The 26,471-nt window shown below is 34.6% G+C and overlaps 1 protein-coding gene and 1 long non-coding RNA gene across 3 annotated transcripts; both read right to left on the reverse strand.

Moving 5' to 3' along the window:
- Positions 1-26,294, reverse strand: acadl (acyl-CoA dehydrogenase long chain). The gene is made up of 11 exons (XM_089135382.1): positions 26,102-26,294; positions 24,962-25,138; positions 24,725-24,862; positions 23,453-23,617; positions 23,247-23,313; positions 21,244-21,408; positions 21,003-21,104; positions 19,490-19,603; positions 6,676-6,803; positions 3,673-3,759; positions 1-1,185 (listed from the first exon to the last, which is right to left on the reverse strand). Exons 1-11 carry the CDS (start codon positions 26,191-26,193, stop codon positions 1,092-1,094), a joined length of 1,329 nt encoding a protein of 442 aa, XP_088991508.1. The 5' UTR covers positions 26,194-26,294; the 3' UTR covers positions 1-1,091.
- Positions 9,115-11,611, reverse strand: LOC148977304 (uncharacterized). Of its 2 annotated transcripts, XR_016169854.1 has the most exons (4): positions 10,580-11,611; positions 10,346-10,414; positions 9,960-10,065; positions 9,115-9,703 (listed from the first exon to the last, which is right to left on the reverse strand). It is a non-coding gene; the product is annotated as an uncharacterized LOC148977304 (long non-coding RNA). The 2 variants fall into 2 exon arrangements; XR_016169855.1 differs by lacking the exon at positions 9,960-10,065 and having other exon boundaries at positions 10,580-11,605.
- Positions 26,295-26,471: the final 177 nt, after the last annotated feature.

The following is a 26,471-nucleotide window of genomic DNA, read 5'->3' on the forward strand; positions in this document are numbered from 1 at the left end:
TAAAAGAACAGAAAAGATTTATAAAGATTAAGTAGAACAAAAGAGACAGTATCCACATATCAAACATGCAAATCTCTTCAAAATATCTGAACTGAAAAGACAGTTTTACTGTTCTTAAGTGGTGCAAATTGATCTGGAAGGCAAATGTATCTTAAATGATCTATAAATACAGCAAAGAGTCACAAACAGAGAAGACATTCTCTCTGGGGACACCATATGATATCAACAGTCTGTCACATGACATTAACATAACACTATGTGTTGAATCACTCGTGAGATTTTTTTTTTTTTATATATAATCAACAATACATGAAGCTCCTGCTACGGACATATGAGGCATCCCTAGTGAAAAAAAAAATATATATATATATATATACAGTATATATATGAAGAGTTCAGATGCAAAAGCCTCTAAGTGCCATTTGAAATTTTCTTCTAAAATTATCATTTTTATCAAGCTTGTATCTTGAAGTCCGGTAATTTCACTTAAATGGCAATGAAGATTACCTATTAATGGTCATTTAAGTGAAATTACTGAACTTAAATACACAAGCTTGATAAAAATGGTCATTCTAGAACAAAATTTCAAATGACACTTAGAGGCTTTTGCATCTGAACTCTTATGTAGAACTGAGCATACTATCATCACAATAATAATATTTTAAAAGTATAATGCTTGTATATTTGTACGACATTCAAAGTGCATTTTAAATGTACTTCTAACGCAGATATGGTACACTTAATGCTTATTAATCAAGCATGTATATTAGTACATACAGCCATATACTTCAAGTATACAACGTTTACTTGAAGTGGTTCCACTTTAGCACGTAAAAGTACACTAAGTACACTTCAAATTATGCTTTTCTACAATTAAATTACAACTAAAATATATTAAGTACAAAATTAGTTGTTCCAAAATAGCATGCTTCAAGTTAAATGATCATTAACAAACTTGAAGTATACTGATGATTAGCCTGGCTTTAAGTATGCTCAAGTATGCTAAGATTTAATATACTTAACATATTTATTTTTCACCAGGGATTAGAGGCACCTAATCAAACTCTCACCTTGTTCATTTTTTTCCATATTTATTTTTTGCTAACAATGCTGCGTGATATGAGTTCTTTCATTATCTCGTTGGTTCCTCCATAGATGGGTTGAACTCTGGAGTCTGCAAAAGCCCTGAAAGAGAGAACATGAGACAGTCATTAAAACGTTTCTGCTGCCTTTTATCTATGGGTCAAGAAACACAGTCTGGCTGGGTGAATCTCAAGAATTTCCAGGTCATATTTCACCTCAAGAACAAAGAAAACAACTAAATACATTATTTTAATTGAAGCTTATTTTTAAGACCATTAAGATATTTTACATTGTGACATTTTCATGGCAAGCACATTTCCTCCTCAAACTTTCATTATTATAATGGGGGAATTCTCATTACTGTAATTCATCAAGACATTTTTTTTATGATTCTCATGTATGGTGAATACAGGTTGGGGAAACTTTTTCCAAGTCATCTCAATAGCAAAAAGTGTCTCAATAACCCTGAATAATACATTGCTTTCTAAAATGTAAATCAACATAAGGAAATACAAAAACTTAAACAATAAAAAAAAAATAATAATAATGTATCTTACATTAAACTACCAAACACCAGAAATGTACTCAAAATGTGCCCAATTGTCATGAAACTCTTAAAAGAGCAAAAACTCTTAATGATCCAATAAAATAGTTTTTTTCCCCCCATTTCATCTTAGGGAGAGATATGTAATTTATCTAAAAACTATTTATATTGTAATCAAAATTGTATTCAAAATTGAGCCTTTACTAAACACTATCAGGTTTATATATGGAGATTCTGAAAGAGGCATTTCACACCTACACAGGGTACAACTGCTGCCAGCAAAATATACAAATATCCACTAGTCTGATTTCTGATTAGTCACTCTTGATAACCACATAGTCAAACTGTTGCTTCCTTGAAAAGGCTATTTAAGTGTTTTTCACAATGCACATAGCATTTTTGTATTACTGACAGACATTTGAAGTGTGAGATGGTGTGACAGCAGAGCTGAGAGAAACACGCCCTCTGCTGGATATTAGAAAAAACAACTGAACATGCCATTTCAAGCTGGACCCACACACAAGTGTAACATGACGCCAGAAGCCACGCCCGTTTCCAAACAAGTATATCAAACCCCCTCAAATCACAGTACTGATTGCCTACACCAAACACTGATTCCTAAAGCTACCAGTCACTATAACATTAACCAATAAAATCAGCAGCATTTCTGGTTTGGGGGAGAAAACAAAACAAAAATCACGTTTCCTCATTAACTTTGAAACAGGAAGAATCATTGAGAAGACGTAACCCTCACACCAAGTTCTTTTTCATTTACTTCTTATATTTCTCTTTTTTATGACCTACCCTTTCGCCTAAGAACCCCTTGCAATCGGAAACTTGCATACAACAAATGGGGTTTCAGGGGTGGAACGGGAACGGGGAGTCACAAGCTAAAATATAGATAAATATAGATAAAAATAAAACATTTACAAGCTGGCGTAAATGGACATGGGCGTGGCTTCTGACATCACACATGCATGTGGGCGGGGTTGGTTGTACTCCACATGATGCAGCGAGCCCTACTTGGGCTGTCAAGCTATGGAGCCCCTAAAAAACGTGGTGATGGGACAAATATGGGATGGGAGGAAAAAGAGAAGTCGATGCTTTTGTGTTCTCTCGCACAATGTTTTGCGTTCCAAACTCAAGGGTAACACAAACTGTTGCTAGAGAATGCAAAACCACCTCATATTTTTTTCCCTCACATCTCATATTTTTCTCATCGCCATGTCCCTTTAGGGGTTCTGTAATCAAGCTGCAATATATATATATATATTTATATATATATATATATATATATATATTCAGTGAATAACTACTTAAATTTAAAAAAAAAAAAATTACACAACGCCATCAAATGTGAATATAGTTTTCACATGTTTCTGTATAAATAAGAAGAAAAAAAAACACTTGTATTATTCTTTTTTTGTCACTGACAGCACCAGTCCCCATTCACTTTCATTGAATGGATGACAGCAGTTTTAGGCATATGATGACAAAAAAGAAAGGAAAGGAAAACATTTTCCCCCCCATTTAATATGACTATAACAACTTTTATTTTTAGCAGTAGTAGTAGTAGTACTCAATTTAAATGATAAAATTAAACAAATCAACACATAAATATATTACAATTACAATAATATTATTCCACAGTAAAATGAAATAAAATCATTTTATTTTGCACAACAGTTCAATTACAATAACTTCTCTTGTTTTTATCATGAGCTGCTCACATGTAATGTATTGGAAAAGGCAGCATTGTTTCCGCCTCGGATTAATGCAATTTACATTATTCATCCTTCAGGTTGGAAATTACGATAATCTGTATAAATAAGTAAAACTCACGTTCCTGCAGCTTGAACATTCTATTTTTTTTTCTTTTGTGTTTAATTCATTTCGGTTAGGAACGACAAGAGGATGCATGATGACAGAATTGTCATTTGTGGGTAAACCATCCATTCAACCAGTGTTTGCAATCACTGTCATCGAACAAACATTGCATTCTGGTTACAAGGGCAAAGTAGTGAAGAAGTGCTGATGTTACTCACTTGGCTATTGGATACTCCCACATGTAGCCCCATCCTCCATGAAGCTGCAGGCATTGAGTGGCAACTCTATTCTGCAAATCTGTAGCCCTGAGGAGGGAAAAAGACACATTCACAATTAGTATTTAACATGAAACATGATATATCATTTCAGCATTGGTGCAATGTCAAGTAACATTGACAGTGACATAACACAGGATTGTAGTTGATAAGTTATCAATACGGTCCAGGTCATTTGGTTCAGAATACATGTGATTTGCATATTATTATCATATTATGATTATAATTTTATAATTTTATGACATAATTTTTCATATATTTTACATTATTACAGCTCCTCTCCCCCAGTCTGTCTTGAACACATCATTTTCAATGAATAACCTTATTCCGAAATACTACATGTGTAGTAATTGGCACCACTTATGAAAGGGCGGGAAATGTCCTTCTCTAGTGTAAATATTAAGGATGAGGAGTCTATTTCAAACATATTCAAGTGGTATTTTAATTTTTTCTTGTTTTTTTTTTTCACATAGATACATTGTTATACACCATTTAATCATATTTGTTGGAAAACGATTACAATATCATGGATAATTTCACTACGGGGTGGTGAACAGCCTTAAAAAAGGAAGAGCACACAAAAGCTAAAGTAAACACTAAATCAATACTGTAATGCAAGTTATCAGGCTAGCTGGGGCAAAGCTTTGCCCTTCATTACAGCTATCATAGCAGTTACATAAAGCTTATTATTGGAACTGTTAATAGAAAACACAACTTCAAATAATAAGACATACTTAAGAGTTGTGATCCAAAAACCAAATATTTTCCCGGAAAAAAATAGAACAGCAACATCTTTCTGAATAAGCTTTTGAGAGTAGCCTGCATTTTACTCTGTCTGTCTGCTGTTCTCCATAAAATTGCAGCACACAGACAAATAATGGGGATATGATGTTCAGGAGCAATGTTAAAAATAAATTAACCATTAAGTTCGTCAGATATTTTGTAGTCCAAACGATACAATTTGTTGGATTCAGTTAAATAAAAAAAATCTCCCTTTTAGTGGACTTTGAGCTTTGCAACTTATCTGTTTTCTGCTCAAACAGCAATATTACACACTAACAAAATTTGAAAAAACATAATAAAAAAAGTGAAAAAACATAATAGGACACCTTTAAGAAAAAGCGAGAGTGGAAGTTTATCATTTTCACATTTTTAAGTACAGTTAGTTTAAACATTCAAGCGAGTTCAGTGTAAGAACACACGAAAGAGAACTCACACACTGTTTACTGTGTGTGCACACACCAAATTCAGTTCTTTTTCCTGTCTTTTTGTACTTAAAAGTGTCAAAATAGCTATCTCAATGAGTATCCTCCTAATCACAACCTAGAATAATTGATTCTTTCCAAATAGAGCCAGGGCTCCGTTGCACTGGTGCTGCTAACTTTTTTATTTAGGTGCACCCAAATTTTTCCTCGGCTTGCGTCGCCTTTTTTTAACACCACAATTTTAAGGTCGCCTTTTTATCACGCTTCATATACATACATACATATTATGTAAATGATTTTAAACAAGATTAAGGTGTAGGTGAATACTTTTTTTTATTTGAAGCACCATTATACTGTGTAAAGTGCTTCACTGAGTGGCCAAACTAAAACATTAAGCAAAATAAAACATTTCTAAATAACTTTTAAAAATGTTTAAAAGTGCTTCCCTGAACTGATGGCTGAAGTAGCTTCATGTCTGGGCTGTTGTCAGAGCATTGACCGGGGAGAGTGTTCGAAGGAATAGGCCTACACTTTTCTTAAAGGGATAGTTCACTTTGAAAATATTTTTTGGTATGTTTTAGCTTACCTCAAGGGCATCCAAGATGTAGGTGTCTTTGTCTCCGCAGTAGTTTAAATTTTGATATTTTTAAGTCAAACCGTTTGTGTCTATCAGTCATATAATGGAGGTCTATGGTCACCACCTCAAAGAGCATGCACAGAGAAGTCCAAATTAAACATTATTTAATGACTCTAAGTGTAAGTACACATTGATGGCCTAAGACAAGAAACGAGCGGTTTGTGTGAGAAAACGAACAGTATTTAAATCGTTTTTACCTCTCGTAAACCACAGCCACGTCCAAGTGATCTGAGGGCGCAGGCGCTTTGGTGTGCGCAAGCACCGGAAAGTGCCAAAAGTGATCTCTGAAATCGTTGTCTGTTGATATATCGAAATCATCTTCTATTGTGATTTCCTGTATATCTAAATGTGTTTAGTGGTAACACTTCCAAAATCTCTGTGTAAACAATGAGTAACATACACGTTCGAGAGATCGCTTCCGGCGCTTCCGCAGACCAAAACGTCCGCCCCCTTAGATGACTTGGACGTTGCTGTGGTTACAAGAGGCAAAAACAATATAAATACTGTTCGTTTTCTCACACAAACCGCTCGTTTCGTGTCTTAGGCCATCAATGTGTACTTACATTTACGAGTCATTAAATCATGTTTAATTTGAACTTCTCTGAGCACGCTCTTTGAGGTGGTGACCATTGACCTGCATTATATGGCTGACAGACAAGAATGGTTTGACCTAAAAATATCAAAATTAAAACTACTGTGGAAATAAAGACACCTACATCTTGGATGCCCTTGAGGTAAGCTAAAACGTACCAAAAAATCATTTCAAAGTGAACTATCCCATTAACAGGTTCTTTAAATTCATGTGTTTACACTTGACATACTATCACAAATAAACGAATAAACACATGGAGGATTGGAACAACATGAGGGTGAGTAAATACTGACAGAATTTTCATTTTTGGGTGAACTAACCCTTTTACCCTTTATTTCGGTGAAATCGAAGAGCGAACTGGTGTGAAGTCATTTCAAACAAAATCAGGTTTGATAGTGAAAAGTATGACATGACGAAGCCTAATTTGCTGAAATAACGTTATTCAGGGAGTACAAAAGTTTCAAAAGTGCCAAACACAAGTGTTCAGTAGATCTACTCAACAAGAGACTCACCAGTATTTGGCCATGGATGCTGTGCTAGAGTCCAGCTTCTGCTCACTGTGGAGCAGAAGGCAGCTGTCAATGAAAGCTCGACCTACACAGATGTCGGACTTCAACTCAGCCAGTTTGTGCTGCACCACCTGAAAGACAGATAGACAATCACATATAGTTTTGATGATGATGAGCTGTTAATAGTGCAAACCTGATTTAGACCTCACTGATTCTACTCATCCATATGCACAAATGAACAACGTAATGGAGCTTATTTAATTTCTCTGAGCATCTGTCTCAAACTGACGGCAGGATGGAGGGATACAGTTACAAAGTGAGAGTGTGGCTGTGACCTTATGTGAGGTTAAAAGCAGAGTAAACAAATGAGGAAACTAATTACGAGGATCTGGCACAGAAACTCAATACAACTGAAAGGGGTTTTTAAAGGGATCATACCATGAAGAATCAAATTTTTCCTTTTTTGAGATAAATAGAGCTGAGATAATAAGAGAGCTGATCATACTATGAAAATAGTCCAATCTTACTATACAAATAATTTCTAGAGTCTAACAGAAACATTAATTGAAACTAACTAAACTAAAAAGTCTCTCATTCTGAAATGGCTGAATTTGTGTCATCAAACCCTCTATAACCATACATAATAGGGCTGGGTAATAAATATCGATTTCTCGATATTAATCGATTCTCATTTTTACAAACCGATATCGATTCTTAAACCTCAAGAATCGATTAGTCATCCTGTTTCATTTGAATGAATGGAACATTATATCGCGACTGCACACATTCAAAAAATAAAAAATAAAAATCGCACTAATCTTTGTCCTTTGTTACTATTGATATGAAACAAAGTCTCAATTTTCAAATTACGTCCATTTTCTTTAGAAATTCAGAAACATAAATAGCGTTTTGGCGCTTTGGCGTGAGATCGCTCTGCCGCAGCTCAAGAGAAGCAGCAGCGCAGATCTCTCTTCCGGGTTAATAATACCAGTTACAGCGCGAAATAAACATGAATGAGCATCTGAAAGTGTGTTAAAAGATAGAGTACAACTTATCGAAATCCGTATCATGTCACATTGATTCGCTCAATCAGCGTTTCAACCGTGGAAAGACGTCAATTAAGCAGCTTGTAATCAATGTGATCGTCATATTTACCCCAGAAAAACCCCACATAAACTCGTTAGTCAGCTAGAAAAAAATAACTCCAGAGAGGAACATTTTGAGAAATACATGCACCATATTACATATGCATTATAATCTTAATGTTCTTCAATATTGAATGCATATTTGAATAAATCTGGCAAGTTTATGACAGCCACAATTTAAATGTTTATATTTCATATAATCTTCTTAGTATAAAAATAAATAAAAGTGTAATTTATTATTATTATTATTATTATAAAAGTGTAATTTAAGTGTTTGTATAGCTACAAAACAGTTCATTATTACCTTCATAGGCTAATGAAGCCTAGTAGGCTACAACTAGACTCCCATAGTTTACAGCATTTAAGAGATTTGATTCCCTTGAGAAAAATTGCCATTAATTGTAACTGATATCCAAAATAATCGATATTGCGTCGAATCAAAAATCAAATCGAATTGCAAGCTTGTGAATCGAAATTGAATCGAATTGTGAAATTTGTCTCAATACCCAGCCCTAATACATAATATAGTACATTTACATTTGATGGGTCCCAGTGATGTGGTGTAAATGGAGAAGAGGAGCGGTCCAAGAACAGAACCCTGGGGAACCCCTGTGGTGAGTCGATGTGTTTTGGATACCTCACCTCACAAAATCATAATGAATATACACTCACCTAAAGGATTAGTGTGAATTCTGAGTACCCAGCTAGGATTTTTTTGTTCTAAAAATGTTCTGAGAACATTACCATGCAGTGTTCTAATAATGTTTTCAGCGGGTAGTTTTCTTTTGGTTCCTAAAATGTTCTCTTAAAAGTTCTAATAACATTCTCTAAAAACATTCTAAATATGTTAAATGCTAACATTGTTAGAACATTATTTCCTGACGTTCTTATAACATTTTCAGCGGGTAGTTTTCTTTTTGTTCCCAGAATGTTCTCTTAAAAGTTCTAATAACATTGTCTAAAAACATTTTAAATATGTTTATTGCTAACATTGTTAGAACATTATTCCCTAATGTTTTTATAACATTTTCAGCGGGTAGTTTTCTTTTGGTTCCTAAAATGTTCTCTTAAAAGTTCTAATAACATTGTCTAAAAACATTTTAAATATGTTTATTGCTAACATTGTTAGAACATTATTCCCTAATGTTCTTATAACATTTTCAGCAGGTAGTTTTCTTTTTGTTCCCAGAATGTTCTCTTAAAAGTTCTAATAACATTCTCTTCTACATATGTTATGTACATATAACATTCTAAATATGTTAAATGCTAACATTGTTAGAAAATTATTCCCTGACGTTCTTATATCATTTTCAGCGGGTAGTTTTCTTTTTGTTCCCAGAATGTTCTCTTAAAAGATGGCATAACATTCTCTAAGAACACTCTGAAAATGTTTTGTGATGACCTTCTATAAAGGTTTAATCATAACATTTTTAAAACATTATCCCCTAACTTTCTTATAAAGTTTTTAGCGGAAGTTTATTTTTGTTCCCAAAATGTTCTCTTAAAACCCCTCAAAAATGATTAGCTATAACATTGTTAAAGCATAACATTTTATTAATCTCAAAACTAAAACATCAAAATCTAACAGGTTTATAAATGGCATCCACATAAATTATTAGAACTTCTGCGTACAGTAAATGCCCAACATTAGCTACATGAAGAACTCAGTAAAGTCACTCATGCGTCTTGACTCCAGTGTTTGCTCAGAGCACTCGAGTCATCATCAGTTTTTGCTTGTTTTGGTTCTTGCAGAAAAATAATCCAGGAATCTGTATTAATAATAGTGTTCTACTATTCTCTCTTCTAGTTGTCCAGCTGCTCCCCCAGTTAGCAGCATTGAGCTCTGTTCTCTGTGTGCACGCCACGGTAGAGTTTTTCCTCATAGCCTAAAAAAGAAGATCATGCAAAAGTGTAAACATAAAGAATACACATACATTAAGATCACAAGCAATATTGACATTGAAAACTTTCAAAATTAGCCAGCCTAATTAGCAGTCAGAAATTATGTAAAGACTAATTTATTGAAAGTATAAATATGATAAATTATGAGTATCTTTTTTGTTTCTGTAATTTAAAACATACTTAATCCATGTATCCAATATCTTAATCCAATAAAGTTTTAAAAATGGATATTTTTCTTACACAAATGCTTCGCTTTAAAAGGGCTTTATAACCCCGCCAGAGTCATGTGGTGGATTACTTTTATCATGGATGGATGCGCCTTGATGGACGGCCATTCACTGCCATTCTAAAAGTCAGAAGAGTCAGAGCATTTTTTTAAATATAACTCAGATAGTATTCATCTGAAAGAAGAATGTTATATACCAACACTATCTCACGACCAATTCGTACACCTGAAGCCTTGAGAAACGCTCTTTCCAATTCATTAACGTTAACCTCTAACGTTATATGAATTACTGAAATATTATTAACTTTTACTTTCAAAAGACATTAAGATCACTTTTAAGTAAAAATAGGCTACAGTATTCGTATGCATAGAACACAATACCGGCATTATAGTAGGCTACCTTGGTTGTAAATGGAGACTTTATTGTGTCATCGGTAAGTTAATCATCTTGAAACAGTCCGTTTGGAGTCTGCATTAAAACAAATCTAGCTGTTATTCAAAAGTAGCATACACTCAGTCGATTTATTGCGACTGTCATACAATTCTAAGAAAGTAGAAAGTTAGGTCTAATACTGAAAGACATCAAGGATAAGAGAAAGCTATGTAAACTGAAAAAATACACACAAAAACTTACAGTTGTGAAAGAGTTCCGTTGACCAGGAGTTCTGTTGTTTTGGGCCAATGTGTCGCCAATTTAGACAACGGACATTCTGCGCCGATTTCTTCAACAGAAACGTTGCTTTATTTGCGCTGTTTGTCGACGAGTTCAAATGTTCTTACGTCATGGGAACATCGCGCTGTGATTGGTGGTTTTAAACGTCGATCTACAGCGACCTCCAATCAGCTTCTCATCTCTTGTAAACGCATTTGTCGCAACAGTTCAGTTCAGAGTAGCCTAATATATCCTCAAAACACTTTACGTATGCTGTTTTGACAATGTTCCTCTTTTATGCCATTATTCTATAGGTTAAAATAATTCTAAAATCTGTTACCTAAACAGCTTCCTTAAAATATCCTTACAATTTTATGAGCTTTTGTTAACATATATTATGAGATTTTGTCATCTCAGGTTAATGTCCACAAAACATTTGATGAATGTTGCTTTGATAATGTTCCTCCTTTGTTATTGTGCCAATGATTTATAAAAGATAACAACATTTCGACAAAAAATCCTCAAAATGTATCATGCAAAATGTTTGTTAAAAAGTCAATTTAAAGGAATGTTTTATTAAAAACATTTTATCATCTCAGGACTAAATAGCCTAATATCCTCAAAACATTTTGCGAACGTTAATTTGATTATGTTCTTCCTCTGTTGTAGGCCTACATTCAATATTTTATGAAAGATCATTCTATAAACTTTTACCTCATCAACATCCTCAAAATGTTACATTTAAAACATTCTAGTTTTGTTAACACGTCACATTACAAGAATGTTTTATAAAAACATTCAGTCATCTCAGGCCTCAATGATATCCTCAAAACATTTTTCGAACGTTGATTTGATAATGTTCCTCCTCTGTTATTATGGAACATTGTTTCAGTGTTTTATTGAGAACGTTGTAATATCTGTTATCTCAACAACATTCCCAAAACATCCTTAACATGTTACAGTGTTAATGTTTAAACACGTCACATTACAAACATTTTATTAAAAAATATTCCATCAACTCAGGCCTCAATGATATCCTCATTTTGCGAACGTTGATTTGATAATGTTCCTCCTTTGTTTTTATGGGACATTGTACCAATGTTTTATTGAGAACATTGTAATATCTGTCATCTCAACAACATTCCCAAAACATCCTCAACATGTTACAGTGAAAATGTTCTAGTTTTGTTAACACGTCACATTACAAGAACATTTTATAAAAAACATTCCATCATCTCAGGACTAAATAATATCCTCAAAACATTTTACGAACGTTAATTTGATTATGTTCCTCCTCTGTTATTATGGGACATTGTTTCAATGTTTTATAAAAGATCATTCTACAAACCTTTACCTCATCAACATCCTCAAAATGTTAAATTTAAAACGTTCTAGTTTTGTTAAACACGTCACATTACAAGAACGTTTTATAAAAAACATTCCATCAACTCAGGCCTCAATGATATCCTCATAACATTTGCGAACGTTGATTTGATAATGTTATTCCTATGTTTTTATGGGACATTGTACCAATGTTTTATTGAGAACATTGTAATATCTGTCATCTCAACAACATTCCCAAAACATCCTCAACATGTTACAGTGAAAATGTTCTAGTTTTGTTAACACGTCACATTACAAGAACATTTTATAAAAAACATTCCATCATCTCAGGACTAAATAATATCCTCAAAACATTTTACGAACGTTGATTTGATAATGTTATTCCTATGTTTTTATGGGACATTGTTTCAATGTTTTATAAAAGATCATTCTACAAACCTTTACCTCATCAACAACCTCAAAATATTAAATTTAAAACGTTCTAGTTTTGTTAAACACGTCACATTACAAGAACATTTTATAAAAAAACATTCCATCAACTCAGGCCTCAATGATATCCTCATAACATTTTGTGAAAGTTGATTTGATAATGTTATTCCTATGTTTTTATATGGGACATTGTAGCAATGTTTTATTGAGAACATTGTAATATCTGTTATCTCAACAACATTCCCAAAACATCCTCAACATGTTACAGTGAAAATGTTCTAGTTTTGTTAACATGTCACATTACAAGAACATTTTATAAAAAACATTCCGTCATCTCAGGACTAAATAGTATCCTCAAAACATTTTACGAACGTTAATTTGATTATGTTCCTCCTCTGTTATTATGGGACATTGTTTCAATGTTTTATAAAAGATCATTCTACAAACCTTTACCTCATCAACATCCTCAAAATGTTAAATTTAAAACGTTCTAGTTTTGTTAAACACGTCACATTACAAGAACGTTTTATAAAAAACATTCCATCAACTCAGGCCTCAATGATATCCTCATAACATTTGCGAACGTTGATTTGATAATGTTATTCCTATGTTTTTATGGGACATTGTACCAATGTTTTATTGAGAACATTGTAATATCTGTCATCTCAACAACATTCCGAAAACATCCTCAACATGTTACAGTGAAAATGTTCTAGTTTTGTTAACATGTCACATTACAAGAACATTTTATAAAAAACATTCCGTCATCTCAGGACTAAATAATATCCTCAAAACATTTTGCGAACGTTAACCTGATAATGTTCCTCCTCTGTTATCATGGAACATTGTTTCAATGTTTTATAAGAGATCATTCTACAAACCTTTACCTCATTAACATCCTCAAAATGTTAAATTTAAAACGTTCTAGTTTTCTTAACACGTCGCATTACAAGAATGTTTTATAAAAAACATTCAGTCATCTCAGGCCTCAATGATATCCTCATAACATTTTGCGAGCGTTGATTTGATAATGTTCCTCCTTTGTTTTTATGGGACATTGTACCAATGTTTTATTGATAACATTCTAATATCTGTCATCTCAACAACATTCCGAAAACATCCTCAACATGTTACAGTGACAATGTTCTAGTTTTGTTAACAAGTCACATTACAAGAACGTTTTATAAAAACATTCCATCATCTCAGGCCTAAATAATATCCTCAAAACATTTTGCGAACGTTGATTTAATAATGTTCCTCCTCTGTTATTATGAGATATTGTGCTAATGTTTTATTGAGAACATTGTTTAATCTGTTATCTCAGCAACATTCCCAAAACATTCACAAAATGTTACAGTGAAAATGTTATATCTTAGTTTACATTTAACCTTATAGGAACATTATTTGAAATGAGAAAACATCCTTAAAACATTATTTAAACATTGCATGCAAATGTTTTATTTAAAACATTAACCAAACCTCCAGGGAATGTTAGCCAAAGTTCTGAGAACGTTCCCTGTTAGCTGGGTAGTGTGTATTTGCCAAAAAGTGCAATTATGTGTTCTAATGTAAATTGTACTGACACTACTCATTGTGAAGATTTATGTGCAATGTATGATTGTATTGTGGGTGCTCTGTATGAGGCAAGTAGGCCATAAGTCGGATAAGTCATATAACATCAAGCCAGGATGGAATAAGTTTGTGGCTGCACATAGGGCAGAAGCCAAGGAGGCATTTAAAGCTTGAGTTTTGGTGGGTAGACCTAGACAGGGGCCTGAACTGAACCTAAAAAAAATTACTAATGCTATAGGTATAAATACAGTATGCAGTACGTCATATTTGCAAATACAAGCAAGTTATGAGAGCAGACTCTCTGGCTGAAAAACTACTTTGTAATAACACCACTGACTTTTGGAAGGAAGGAAGAGCTAAAAACAAGGTTAATAATCTGTTACCATGCACTATATAGAGGGAGTTTCTGGAGCTGATAATATAGCGGAGTTGTGGAGGCAACACTCTGCTTTATTTAACAGTGTCAATAGCGACCCTTTTGAAGTGGGAAATATTGCCAAAAGAGACACACTGGGAATTACAATTAATGAGATATTATCTGATAATAGAGCATGTGGTTCAGATCATATCACGGCAGAACATCTTAAGTATGCAAGCCCAAAGGTTGCAGCCCTTCTTGCCTTTTGCTTTAATGGCTTTATGACCCATGGAATGTTACCCAACTCGATGTTAGCTTTTATTCTTGTACCTGTCACAAAAGACAAGGCTGGCAAGGTTGGAAGCATGGAGAATTATGGGCCTATTGCACTAGCTAGTGTGTTATCTAAAGTTTTAGAGAGGATCGTCTGAGTGAGTATATTGATACCACAGACAACCAGTTTGGCTTTAAAGCTAAACATGGAACTGATTTGTGTTTATATGCCTTAAAAGAAGTAGTTGAAGTGTATAGGAGGCAAAACTCCTCAGTTTTAATTGGTTTTATAGATGCCTCTAAAGCTTTTGACCGAGTCAATCATCGGAAGCTGTTTCTGAAACTGCAATAAAGGGATAAACTGGTATGCTAACCAGAGTATACAGGTCAGATGGGGTAACAGAGTATCTGCTTCGTTTAGGGTTGGTAACGGAGTACGACAAGGGGGGTTATTCTCCTCAGCCCTTTTCAACCTGTATATGAATGATTTATCAGATTGTCTCTCCTAGTAGTGCTGGATTTCAACAGTTACTGAATTTATGTTCTGATTTTGGGCTCAAATATGATGTGCAGTATAATGCAAAGAAAAGTATGGTCATGGTATGCAGAACAAAAGGGGATAAAGACCTCAATTTTCCAGTGTTTTATTTATCAGGCAAAGCCCTAAGTAATTGTAAAAAAAAAAAAAAAAATATCTGGGGCATTTTCTCACAGATCAATTGTCTGATGATGATGACATGTATAGGCAGTGCCGTATATGCTCAAGCTAACATGTTAGCAAGACAATTCCATATGTGTTCTGACTTTGTTAAGATAAGGCTTTTTCAAGCCCACTGTACTCCACTCTACACAGCCCCACTGTGGGTTAAGTTTAAAAAGGCCACCGAACATAAGCTTCAGGTGGCCTATAATGATTGTATGCGGATATTGCTTAAGAAACCCAGGTGGTGTAGTGCAAGTGACTTGTTCTGTAAGGCAAGAGTCAACACCTTCCAGGCTTTATTGAGAAATCTGATGTACAAATTTATTGGTCGACTGGATAGCTCTCAGAATGGCATTATTAATCTACTGACTAATCCTAGTATAAGTGTTGTGCGTTACCAGTCACCTCTATGGAAGCACTGGTATAACTGTCTTTTTTAATTATGTTTTCTTTTTTTGTTGTTGTTGTGATTTTATTTTTATGGAGGTGTGTGGGTGTTTGTAGTGTTGTGTGGTGTTCTAATGGACCTTGAGTCTGGCAATAAAGATGAAATGAATGATTATTAGGAACACCATACTAATACTGTGTTTGACCCCCTTTCACCTTCAGAACTGCCTTAATTCTACATGGCATTGATTCAACAAGGTGCTGAAAGCATTATTTAGAAATGTTGGCCCATATTGATAGGACAGCATCTTGCAGTTGATGGAGATTTGTGGGATGCACACCCAGGGCACGAAGCTTCTGTTACACTACATCCCAAAGATGCTCTATTGGGTTGAGATCTGGTGAAGTGGGGGCCATTTTAGTACAGTGAACTCATTGTCATGTTCAAGAAACCAATTTGAAGTGATTCCAGCTTTGTGACATGGTGCATTATACTGCTGGAAGTAGCCATCAGAGAATGGGTACATGTTGGCCATAAAGGGATGGACATGATCAGAAACAATGCTCAGGTAGACCATGGCATTTAAACGATGCCAAATTGGCACTGAAGGGCCTAAAGTGTGCCAAGAAAACATCCCCCACACCATTACACCACCACCACCAGCCTGCACAATGGTAACAAGGCATGATGAATCCATGTTCTCATTCGGTTTACGCTAAATTCTGACTCTACCATCTAAATGTCTCAAGAGAAATCGAGACTCGTCAGACCAGGCAACATTTTTCCAGTCTTCACTCGGTTGTAACAAGTGGTTATTTTAGTCAAAGTTGCCCTTCTATCAGCTCCTCTTACCTCTAACATCAACAAGGCATTTTCGCCCAAAGGACTGCCGCACACTGGATGTTTTTCCCTTTTCACACCATTCTTTGTAAACCCTAGAAATGGTTGTGCGTGAAAATCCCAGTAACTGAGTAGATAATTTCATTAATGAGAAATTGAACAGGTGTTCCTAATAATCCTTTAGATGAGTGTACATAATATTCTTGAGCAATCAACAAAGCATCTCATCAACCACTACGATAAATGTATTACCAAAATGTAATCAGTTTTTAAAAACTCACATAGCATAAAAGAAAAAACTAAATTCATGTACCTTTTTTACTAAATCATGAATGACCAGGGTAATTTAGCATTCTTTAGTTGAGGTAAGTGTGTGATCTTCGTTTGTATTATCTTTTTTGTAGGTTGAGGGCGAGTTAATAGTTTAACATAGACTCACTATAGAGCATTTAGCGAGATGTAAACAACACTGGTCCAGAAGCACTTCCTGTTTCAGTTTTTTAACACTACATAAAGGTTGGGATAAAATACAACCAACAGAACATAATACAACTGAATCAAAAAGTTAAACAAACATCTACAAACTAGAGCCAGACCGATATATCGGCCGGCCGATATTAGGCATTTTCCATAATATCGGTATCGGCAGTTATAATGGCCGATAAATGAATATTTAAAAAATAAAATAAAAACGGACGAAACACGCTTCAATCATCTCTCCTTGGCCTGTTATATTGAAAATGCATGTTTTACAACTTGCAGTATGATGTCATCTATTGCTAAATTATGGCTCATCAAAGACTAGCTAACCACAAAGCTAGCTAATGCCAATATCATCATAGGAAAATGCTAACGTTAACATTAATGAGCTTGGAAACCACAATGAACTTTTTCTGCCTAAATAAAGTAATGATTACTGTATTTATAGCTAGCATATCTCTAGTTACAGTCCCTGCATTGTAAAATGTAAGTTATACTTGCGAGGAGTGAACATTTAAACATAGAGAAAAAGTATCAAACATATCTTGTGCAGAAAAGTTAGCTTTTCTTTTACGCGTGTGTGAAATCCAACAATATTTAATTAAAAAAAAAATATCGGCCGATATATATCGGATATATCGGATTTTAAAACCCAAAAATATTTGTATCGGTATCTGCCTTCAAAATCCTTTATCGGTCGGGCTCTACTACAAATATTTGAAATAAAGAAACCATTTACAAACTGACACAGGAAGTGTTTGCAAAATGGTCTCACGGTATTCCGGACACTAGACCGCTTCCCGCAAATTCTATAAATAAACACTTCACGCTCATTGCATCTATATATATATATATATATATAAATATATATATACGTCTGTGATGTGCGGGTTGATGCAAAATGAGCGGGTGCCTGTGGTCACCTGCAGTTACGAGTCATCCAAAAATATTCTTAATGACATTCGGGTCGCAGTCCTTCGGGTCGTTTGAAAAAAGATGCCAATTAAACAATATAATTCGGGATATTGGTTTATTTCGATTTGGAGGGACTGTGGATCAGCACTGACACAAGACGCAAACTGTTTAGCACGATTCAGTTCGATTTAGTGTACTGGTTTGAAATAATGAAAGACGATGACCAAAGTCCTGGCTTTGTTATGTGTACGTCTTCTTGCGATGCTGTGTTGTTACACGTCTATGGCCCAATGACGCTACGATGAGCATTTACTACTTTAAAAAAATAATGCGGTCAGGAAGTGGGTCGGGTACAATATTTTCTTACTTTTTTTTGCAGTCCGAGTTGCGGGCGGGTTAGTTGAAAACGTCGGTCGGGTGTGGGTTGTTTATACATTGACCCGCGCATCACTGATATCCGTATATATCCTCATCCTCTTTCACTTCCGACCAACCCAGCTTATAGTTGTTAAAATGTGTGTAATATATTAGAAATGACTCCTTCTACCTGTCCGAAACACAGCGAGTAGAAATTTTCAGCCGTCCGGAACACCCTGAGTCAACGTACTGTTCCAGCAGTCCTACCTGGAGTCAGACGTACAGTATTTTGGCTTTGTGTCTCACAGTCCACAATGAAAAGAAGTAACTCACAAGCACTGCCACGATCAGCTCCTGCTCAGCCAAGGCAATTGTGATAACAAGTGTCTTCCAGGAATATCAACAATGACAATACAGACCCTCTTTCACAGTGCAGCCAGCGAAATACTTAATCACAGACATCTACAATTGAGTTCGCCCTTTCGGCGGCATTGTAATGGAAAACCCATAACCAGTGTGTATTCAGCTCACGTACAGCCCAAACACAGCTGATGGATGAGTGTCCTTCAGGAATCACGAGAACGATGATCACAACACTCTTCCGGAGTGCAGCCAGCAAAATGATTAAAGACATGAGATTGACTCAGGCTTGTTAAAAACTCCAGCGGCTCGAATTCATCCAGTTCACATTCACTCTGTGTTTTTCAAACTTCCCTGCCTAAACCCTGTTGCTTAATTAATCCCGCTGCGTCCTTCCGTCTAACAGAACCTCTACTAATAACCACATTGCATTTTGGTCAATGCAGTTCCTTATTTTCGCCACAAACTCTGCAGTTTCCTTTAAGTTTATTTCCTGGAAATTTTAATCTAATCTTAAAATATTGCTTTCTTATGCAACATATTTCATAGCAGATTGTTTTTGAATCTGACAATGAGGCTAATACAAAAGAATGGGACAAGTCAAAACTATATTAGACTCAAGAGTGCTGTATCTCAGTTCACATGTGAAGTGGGTAAATAGGCCCTGTTTACACATGGTATTAAGATGCATTTTGGTTAATCGGATTACAAGTAGATGAGGCAGACACATTCCCTTTTACATCAGGTGTATTATAATGATTGTTTAAATAATAATAACATTGACATTTTTTGTCTTTTCCCCTTCCCTCAAATACAGTAATTTAATTTTTTTTTTTATAAAAAATTGTATAACACCTTTAAAAAAATATTTACCTGCAGGTCAGCAATGGTCTTGCCAAATGCCTTCCGCTGCATTACATAGTTCCTTGTCTCTTCAAACATGAATTCACAGCTGGCAAGGCCCATGGATGCTATAAGAAGGCGTTCCTACAAAATGAAAGAGACGGAAAAAAATGACTGAAATCTCTCCCTATTCCCATTACATAATGGTGAGTAAGAATATTTATAGAACTTTTCAAATTGCAGTATCCTATTCCCTTAAAGGGTTAGTTCACCCAAAAATGAAAATTCTGTCAGTATTTACTCACACTCATGTTGTTCCAACCCCGTAAGACCTCCGTTCATCTTCAGAACACAAATTAAGATATTTTTGATGTAATCTGAGAGCTGGATCACTCCTGCATACTAGTCCATAGGCTTCTTGAGGGATTGAAACTTGCCGGCCTCGAAAAGTTATTAAAGACATCGTTAAAATAGTCCAAGTGACTACAGTGGCTCAATCTTAACTTTATCAAGTGACGAGAATACTTTTTGTGCGCAAAAACAATAAAAAATAACGACTTTATTTCAACTATTCACTTCCTTCTCTATGGGCCTGTAGTCTGTTAACGTAGTGTGATAGTGTAGAGCTATGTCACACGTCTCACTATTGGCGACGCTGGTCATGTGTGTGATGCGTGTGACGTACAATAACAGAAGCTTAGGTTATTAAACTAGTAACCTGACTCGAGGCAGAGAGAGAAGTAAATGAATAGTTGAAATAAAGTAGTTATTTTTGTTGTATTTTGCGCACAAAAAGTTTTCTCGTCATTTGATAAAGTTAAGATTGAGCCACTCTAGTCACTTGGACTATTTTAACGAAGTCTTTAATAAATTTTCGAGGCCGGCAAGTTTCAATCCCTCAAGAAGCCAATGGACTAGTATGCAGGAGTGATCCAGCTCTCAGATTTCATCAAAAATATCTTAATTTGTGTTCTGAAAATGAACAAAGGTCTTACGTGATCGGAACAACATGAGGGTGAGTAAATAGAGTTCAGATGCAAAAGCCTCTAAAGCTTTCACTTAAATGGCAATGATAATTACCTATTAATTGTTATTTAAGTGAAATTACTGAACTTAAATATACAAGTTTGATAAAAAATCATCATTAAAGAAGAAAATTTCAAATGGCATTTAGAGGCTTTTGCATCTGAACTCTTCAAATACTGACAGAATTTTCATTTTTGGGTAAACTAACCCTTTAATATTTTGATATTTTCTACTGACAATGCAATCCATGTACAAAAGATCATCACAGACGGATGCAATACTGTATGTGAGGGGGAATTGGTTGGCTGCTGAAGTTAAAAGAAGGGGGAGATCAATTTAAATAATACAAATCACACATATACAATTCTTCTACAAAAGCACACAGAGCTTATAAACACTAATAGTATTACGGTATTATACAGAGGTCGGAAGAAACAAAAATATAATTTAAACTTCTGAAGGCAGATAGTTTCCGTCAGAGCTAGAAAGTAGAAGATTTGTGCTCTCACTGTTATACCTGTGGCAGCTCATTCATCAGATAATAAAATCCTTTATTGGCCTGACCCAACAAAGCTTCAGCGGGCAAACGCACATCCTCAAAAAACAGCTCGGCTGTATCCTGCACAGAAACAAACACCCAATATATTTATAACCAGACCTCTATAATGTTTCAATAAATTCTAATCACTCTTAAACAAGATAACAAATCATATGCATTCAAAACAGTTGTTATTTATATAAAAGGATTCAGGAGGCACCTGAGCTTTGAGCCCAAGCTTCTCCAGCTTGCGCCCCTTTTGGAAGCCCTTAGTGCCACCATCAACCAGGAAAAGACTGATTCCATGAGCTGCTGTCTTCGCTTCACGGTTAGTCACGGCAACTACAATCACTACATCACTCATCCAGCCATTTGTGATGAACACCTGAAAAAAAGTGACAGAAATAGAAGACAAAACCAGATGGAAAATTGAATATTCATAACAGCCTACCAACTAATCTGCAAAATAGTCACTCTGCACTCTCTCAAGTTCGGTATTTTACAATTAAAGCCCTGTTTTAAGATCATTTCTGATGAAATAGAATGGTTAAGATTGTTTTTTAGACAAATGCTGCTGTCCCGAGTATTTTCGGATTCTGTGGTAGCAAACTTCCTCTGAAAAATACACCACGGAGGGGCTGCCGTGAGAAATGAGAGTTCTGGGAACTAGGTCAAGATTTGGCCAATAGTTTGGCCACTAACAAGATCTGCTCCTCATCCTCCCTGACATTGCACAGTGTAATAGTCCCTGCCTGTCACAGGGTTTATTTTATTCCAATTGTGGGTATTATTTGTTTCCTAGCCAATAGGGGCACCAAGAGGACATGTATATATATATATATATATATATGAAGAGTTCAGATGCAAAAGCCTCTAAATGCCATTTGAAATTTTCTTCTTTAATGATGATTTTTATCAAACTTGTATATTTAAGTTCAGTGATTTCACTTAAATAACAATTAATAGGTAATTATCATTGCCATTTAAGTGAAATTACTGAACTTAAATATACAAGTTTGATAAAAAATCATCATTAAAGAAGAAAATTTCAAATGGCATTTAGAGGCTTTTGCATCTGAACTCTTCATATATATATATATATATATATATATATATTGATTTATCACTTTTTAATAGTTTTTAAAACCCCGTGGACACCCTAATTTTTGATCTCATGATGTTCCCTTTATGTGGTTTGGCCTTTGTCTTCATTCTCTCTTCTAAACTATTTTGGTCTGAAACGTGACTTGCATACTATGGTTAACCAAATCATAAGTGTAGCATGTTTAGTCTCTATAAACTCCAATCTTCGTCTCCCATTTGATAATTTACATGACATTTTGCTACCTTTATGGCGCATTAGTATTATAAGAATCTAGTAGATTCTTTTCATAAACACCTAATGAAATTAAACATTACACATGGGCATGTTAGGACTAAACTGATAGTTTGCTCAGGCTGTTGAATCTGCTGAACTTCAAACAACTTCTCGCTTTTAGAAAGAAATCGCAGCTCATAAGCAAACTATATAGACGCTGCTGAGATATGTCACGTGTCTTTGCAGGTTGTGTGTGAACGCACACTCTGATTCCTTAAATACTGAGTCAACTCAGCAACAGGAGCTGCTTGTAACAAAGAAACACGCGAAAGTGAGAGACTGACAATTGCCCAGCAACAAGTGCCTCCATTCCACAAAGCAGCTTTCGATAACACAAGCATTTACAAATGCTACACAATATGATTATGATAAGGATTTTTTTTTTTAGTTTTACACAAGTTATATTTTACTTTTCAGATGGCAATTTTTACAATAATTTATTTTGTTTACAAAAAGAACTATTTTTGACATTTTTCTATATTTTTCTATAAAACTATTTTAGTTTTATACAAGTTATATTTTACTTTTCAGATGGCAATTTTTACAATAATTCATTTTGTTTACAAAAATAACTATTTGACATTTTTCTATATTTTTCAATATTTAATAAGCGTTAAAGGCTATCTGTGCGTTTCCTTATTTTAGAATCACAAAGATAGGATTATGCACTCTTTTATTAGAAAAAAATACATACATATTTACAGTATAAGCCTTGCCAGTGACATATGAGAAAGAAAAAAAAATTTAAATAATCGTTCAATAATTAATTAATCGATTAATCGTGATTTTGATTTTAGCCAAAATCGTCCAGCCCTAATCTTTGCATCACTTGCCATTGTTCATACCTTGCTTCCATTAAGAATCCAGTCGGTTCCATCTTTTTTTGCATACGTCTTCACTCCTTGAAGGTCACTTCATAAAGAAAATAGAAGATGTGAACCGGGACGACTCAGTGAACAAAAGAATATATTTCACAATATGTCTTTGTATGTTTAAAAGTCAAGTTCAATTGCCATTTATTCTTTAATGTCATGCCTCCACTGAATCTCACCTGCCAGCTCCAGGTTCTGTCATAGCGATGGCCCCAATGCATTTCCCAGCAGTCATCTGTGGAATATAGCGCTCGATCTGAGCTTTAGAGCCATAGTGACTGATATAAGGCATTACAATCTCAGAGTGGAGAGAGAACCCAGGGCCACTGCAGTTACAGTACATTCTACAACACAAACAGAGCCAGAACACACGCTACATTACACCACACACAGACACACAAAGCCAAGGGAAAAACTGAACTTAATGCACCATTCAGAAACGAATTTCAGGCCTGAATTTGACTTGAAGCAACATGAAGGACATAGAATTGCAATTCAAGTTTTACTTTAAAGGAAGTAGAATTACAATTGAATCATTAAAAACATAACATATGACTGCTGTAAGTATAAATAATATAATTTCTTTAAGTGTATTTTTAAATAATTACCCCAAAACATATCCTGCCGATTACATGCATTTAAAGAAACATTAAATGATATTTATATAAATTATCAATGCTTGGAAATGTCTCCTGTACAAATATATTTTAATATAGATTTAAAATAATGATATTTAAATTAACTTTCATTTATATCAGCATCTATTAATCAATATTCATATTCCTATATGTCCATATTCCTAATATATCTATCACATTTTCTTTCATTATTATTTGAAGTTTCCGGAATATAATATTCAGGACATTTAGTGGTGTTTGTTTTGTGGTCGCAAAATTAAAATTTGTATCGATGACTGTGGTAATTATTAAAACACTAATATTTATTTATTTTGTGTGCTAATTTGAAGACAAAGAGACATGAATCTTATATTTATTATTATAAAAATTCCCCTTCCCGCACCCAAAACACACTTCACAGATGATAAGTGGATGGAAGGAGATTTTAGAAAGACATTTATGAATGTCTTAAAAATGTAAAGAACTTTAGCCAAGTCAATTTTAAGGTGTTCATTCGATTCCCAGAATGCAGCATGTGGAGCTCCAGCATGGGATCTCATTCTGTGCATCATACATCCATTTCTATGGCATTGCACATGTGCAGAACTTCCCAGTTTTGGTTTTGGATTTGGCCACTTCATTCCAAACGACGTGGTTTTAATCGGACTTGGCTACTAGTCTGATTACAAACATGTGGATGAAACATGAAACATGGATTATTAAGGTCCATATAACTGTTTAGACATTTTAAAATTACGAATTTTTCCCAATCTACTGTAGGGTCAGACAGGTAGGGGAGGAGTTACTGTGACAGGTGAGGGCAGGGTTACTCACTGCTCCTCCCACACGATATTAGCTGACAGGAGGTCTCCTCCGATTCCTCCATGCTCCTCAGGTGTATATATTCCCAGCAATCCGTGTTCTCCAGCCCTTTCCCAAACCTCTCTGCTGACCTCACCAGCCTTCTCCCATCTATAAGCAAGCATATGCGCATACATTTAAGACTGTACCACATTTTCATTCTGTATCTATTACATCTCACAATCAGGAAAAGACAAACTGGTGACTTACTGAGTATGATATGGAACAACTTCCTCTTGAAAGAAGCGCCGCACATTCTGACGGAACAGGTCGTGTTCCTCGGAGAAGATCCGTCTGGTGCCGATGTCCATCATGGTCTTGGCCATGGATGTTTCAGGTCGAAAAGGTGCTGGAGTTTCCCCATGCTGGAGCTCCGCATGCAGCATTCTGGAAATCAAATTAATACCTTAAAATAGACTTGGCTATAGTTCTTTAAATATTCAAAATATATTACATATTATATATTTTTACCTCTGATTTAATAATAGATTCAACCACATTCGGAAACCATTTATGTGGGACAAAGGTCCATATTCAGAAAAGCATGATAATACTACTTTTGGTACATTTTTTAAGTGTAATATTCCTCAAAACGTTCTATTAATTTGCATTCTAATTTCACTCATAGGAAACACCAGTGCCATTTTAAAATAAATATTAACACTGATTATCCCGTTTTGTTTGACAAAAAAAAAATCTAATTCTAACAATTCAGGATGTGACATTAACCAAACCAAACCACGGTGATTTACTTCTGACCCCTTTCCATAATTCTATTTAAAGCTATCCACTTTATATTTCGTTATAATCCAGAAATTCAACATGTCTGATGAAAGTTACACCCCAAGTAATCTTGAAAAGTATGTGTTACAGCAAATAAGTTACATAATTTACATAACTTATTTGAAAAAATAATAAGTTTCATAATTTACTATATAATTTTAATTTAATTTATTATAAATAATTTAATATATAATTATAATTTTTAATCCATAATTTACGGGAAAATGGATCGGTAATGATTATTTACTGATAATTAAGATAACTGTAAAAGATTATAATTTGAACAGGGGAGAAAAAAAATTGCTAGAGTTAAAACCTGTTATTTGGTCAACTATGTGTAAAACAAATAAAACTAGGCTATATTTTACAAGACAATATATTTATTGTATTAGAGGTACAGTACTGATTTAAGCTTATTTACAGTAAAGTTATAGTACAACACCTAAATATTTCAGTAATAAAATTAACTATTTGTCTGTGTGAATTTTAATTAATGTATCACAGAATTTCTCTGAAGAGAACACATTAAAGAAAATTAAATTTATATGGAGAAAGAAAATGACTCACCTAGACATAGTCACTGTAAAAGCCTGTTTACTCTGCAAATAAACATTTTTAGTCGCAGGAGATAAACTCCTTATTGTCTTAAGTGCAAACATTATGATAGTGGAGGTGATCGACTCAAACGCTGCAGCTAAATTTTTGACAGGTCGAATACTGTCCGTGAACTTTACTGTGACTTTACTCAGAGAACTGAAAAACACTTCCGTCTAAAAGAATACATAAATACAACATGTCAAAATAAGAGTCTTATCACATGAATGGTGTTGCAGTGACACCTAGCTACTGTACAAAGAAGTAACCGACATATTAATTAATTCTGAACCAATGACCTGAGCAGACGTACCCCCTAATAAATAATTATTTATTTTCTTCT

This window comes from Pimephales promelas, chromosome 10, assembly GCF_988280905.1.
Source record: "Pimephales promelas chromosome 10, fPimPro1.hap1.1, whole genome shotgun sequence".
NCBI classification, from domain to species: Eukaryota; Metazoa; Chordata; class Actinopteri; order Cypriniformes; family Leuciscidae; genus Pimephales; species Pimephales promelas.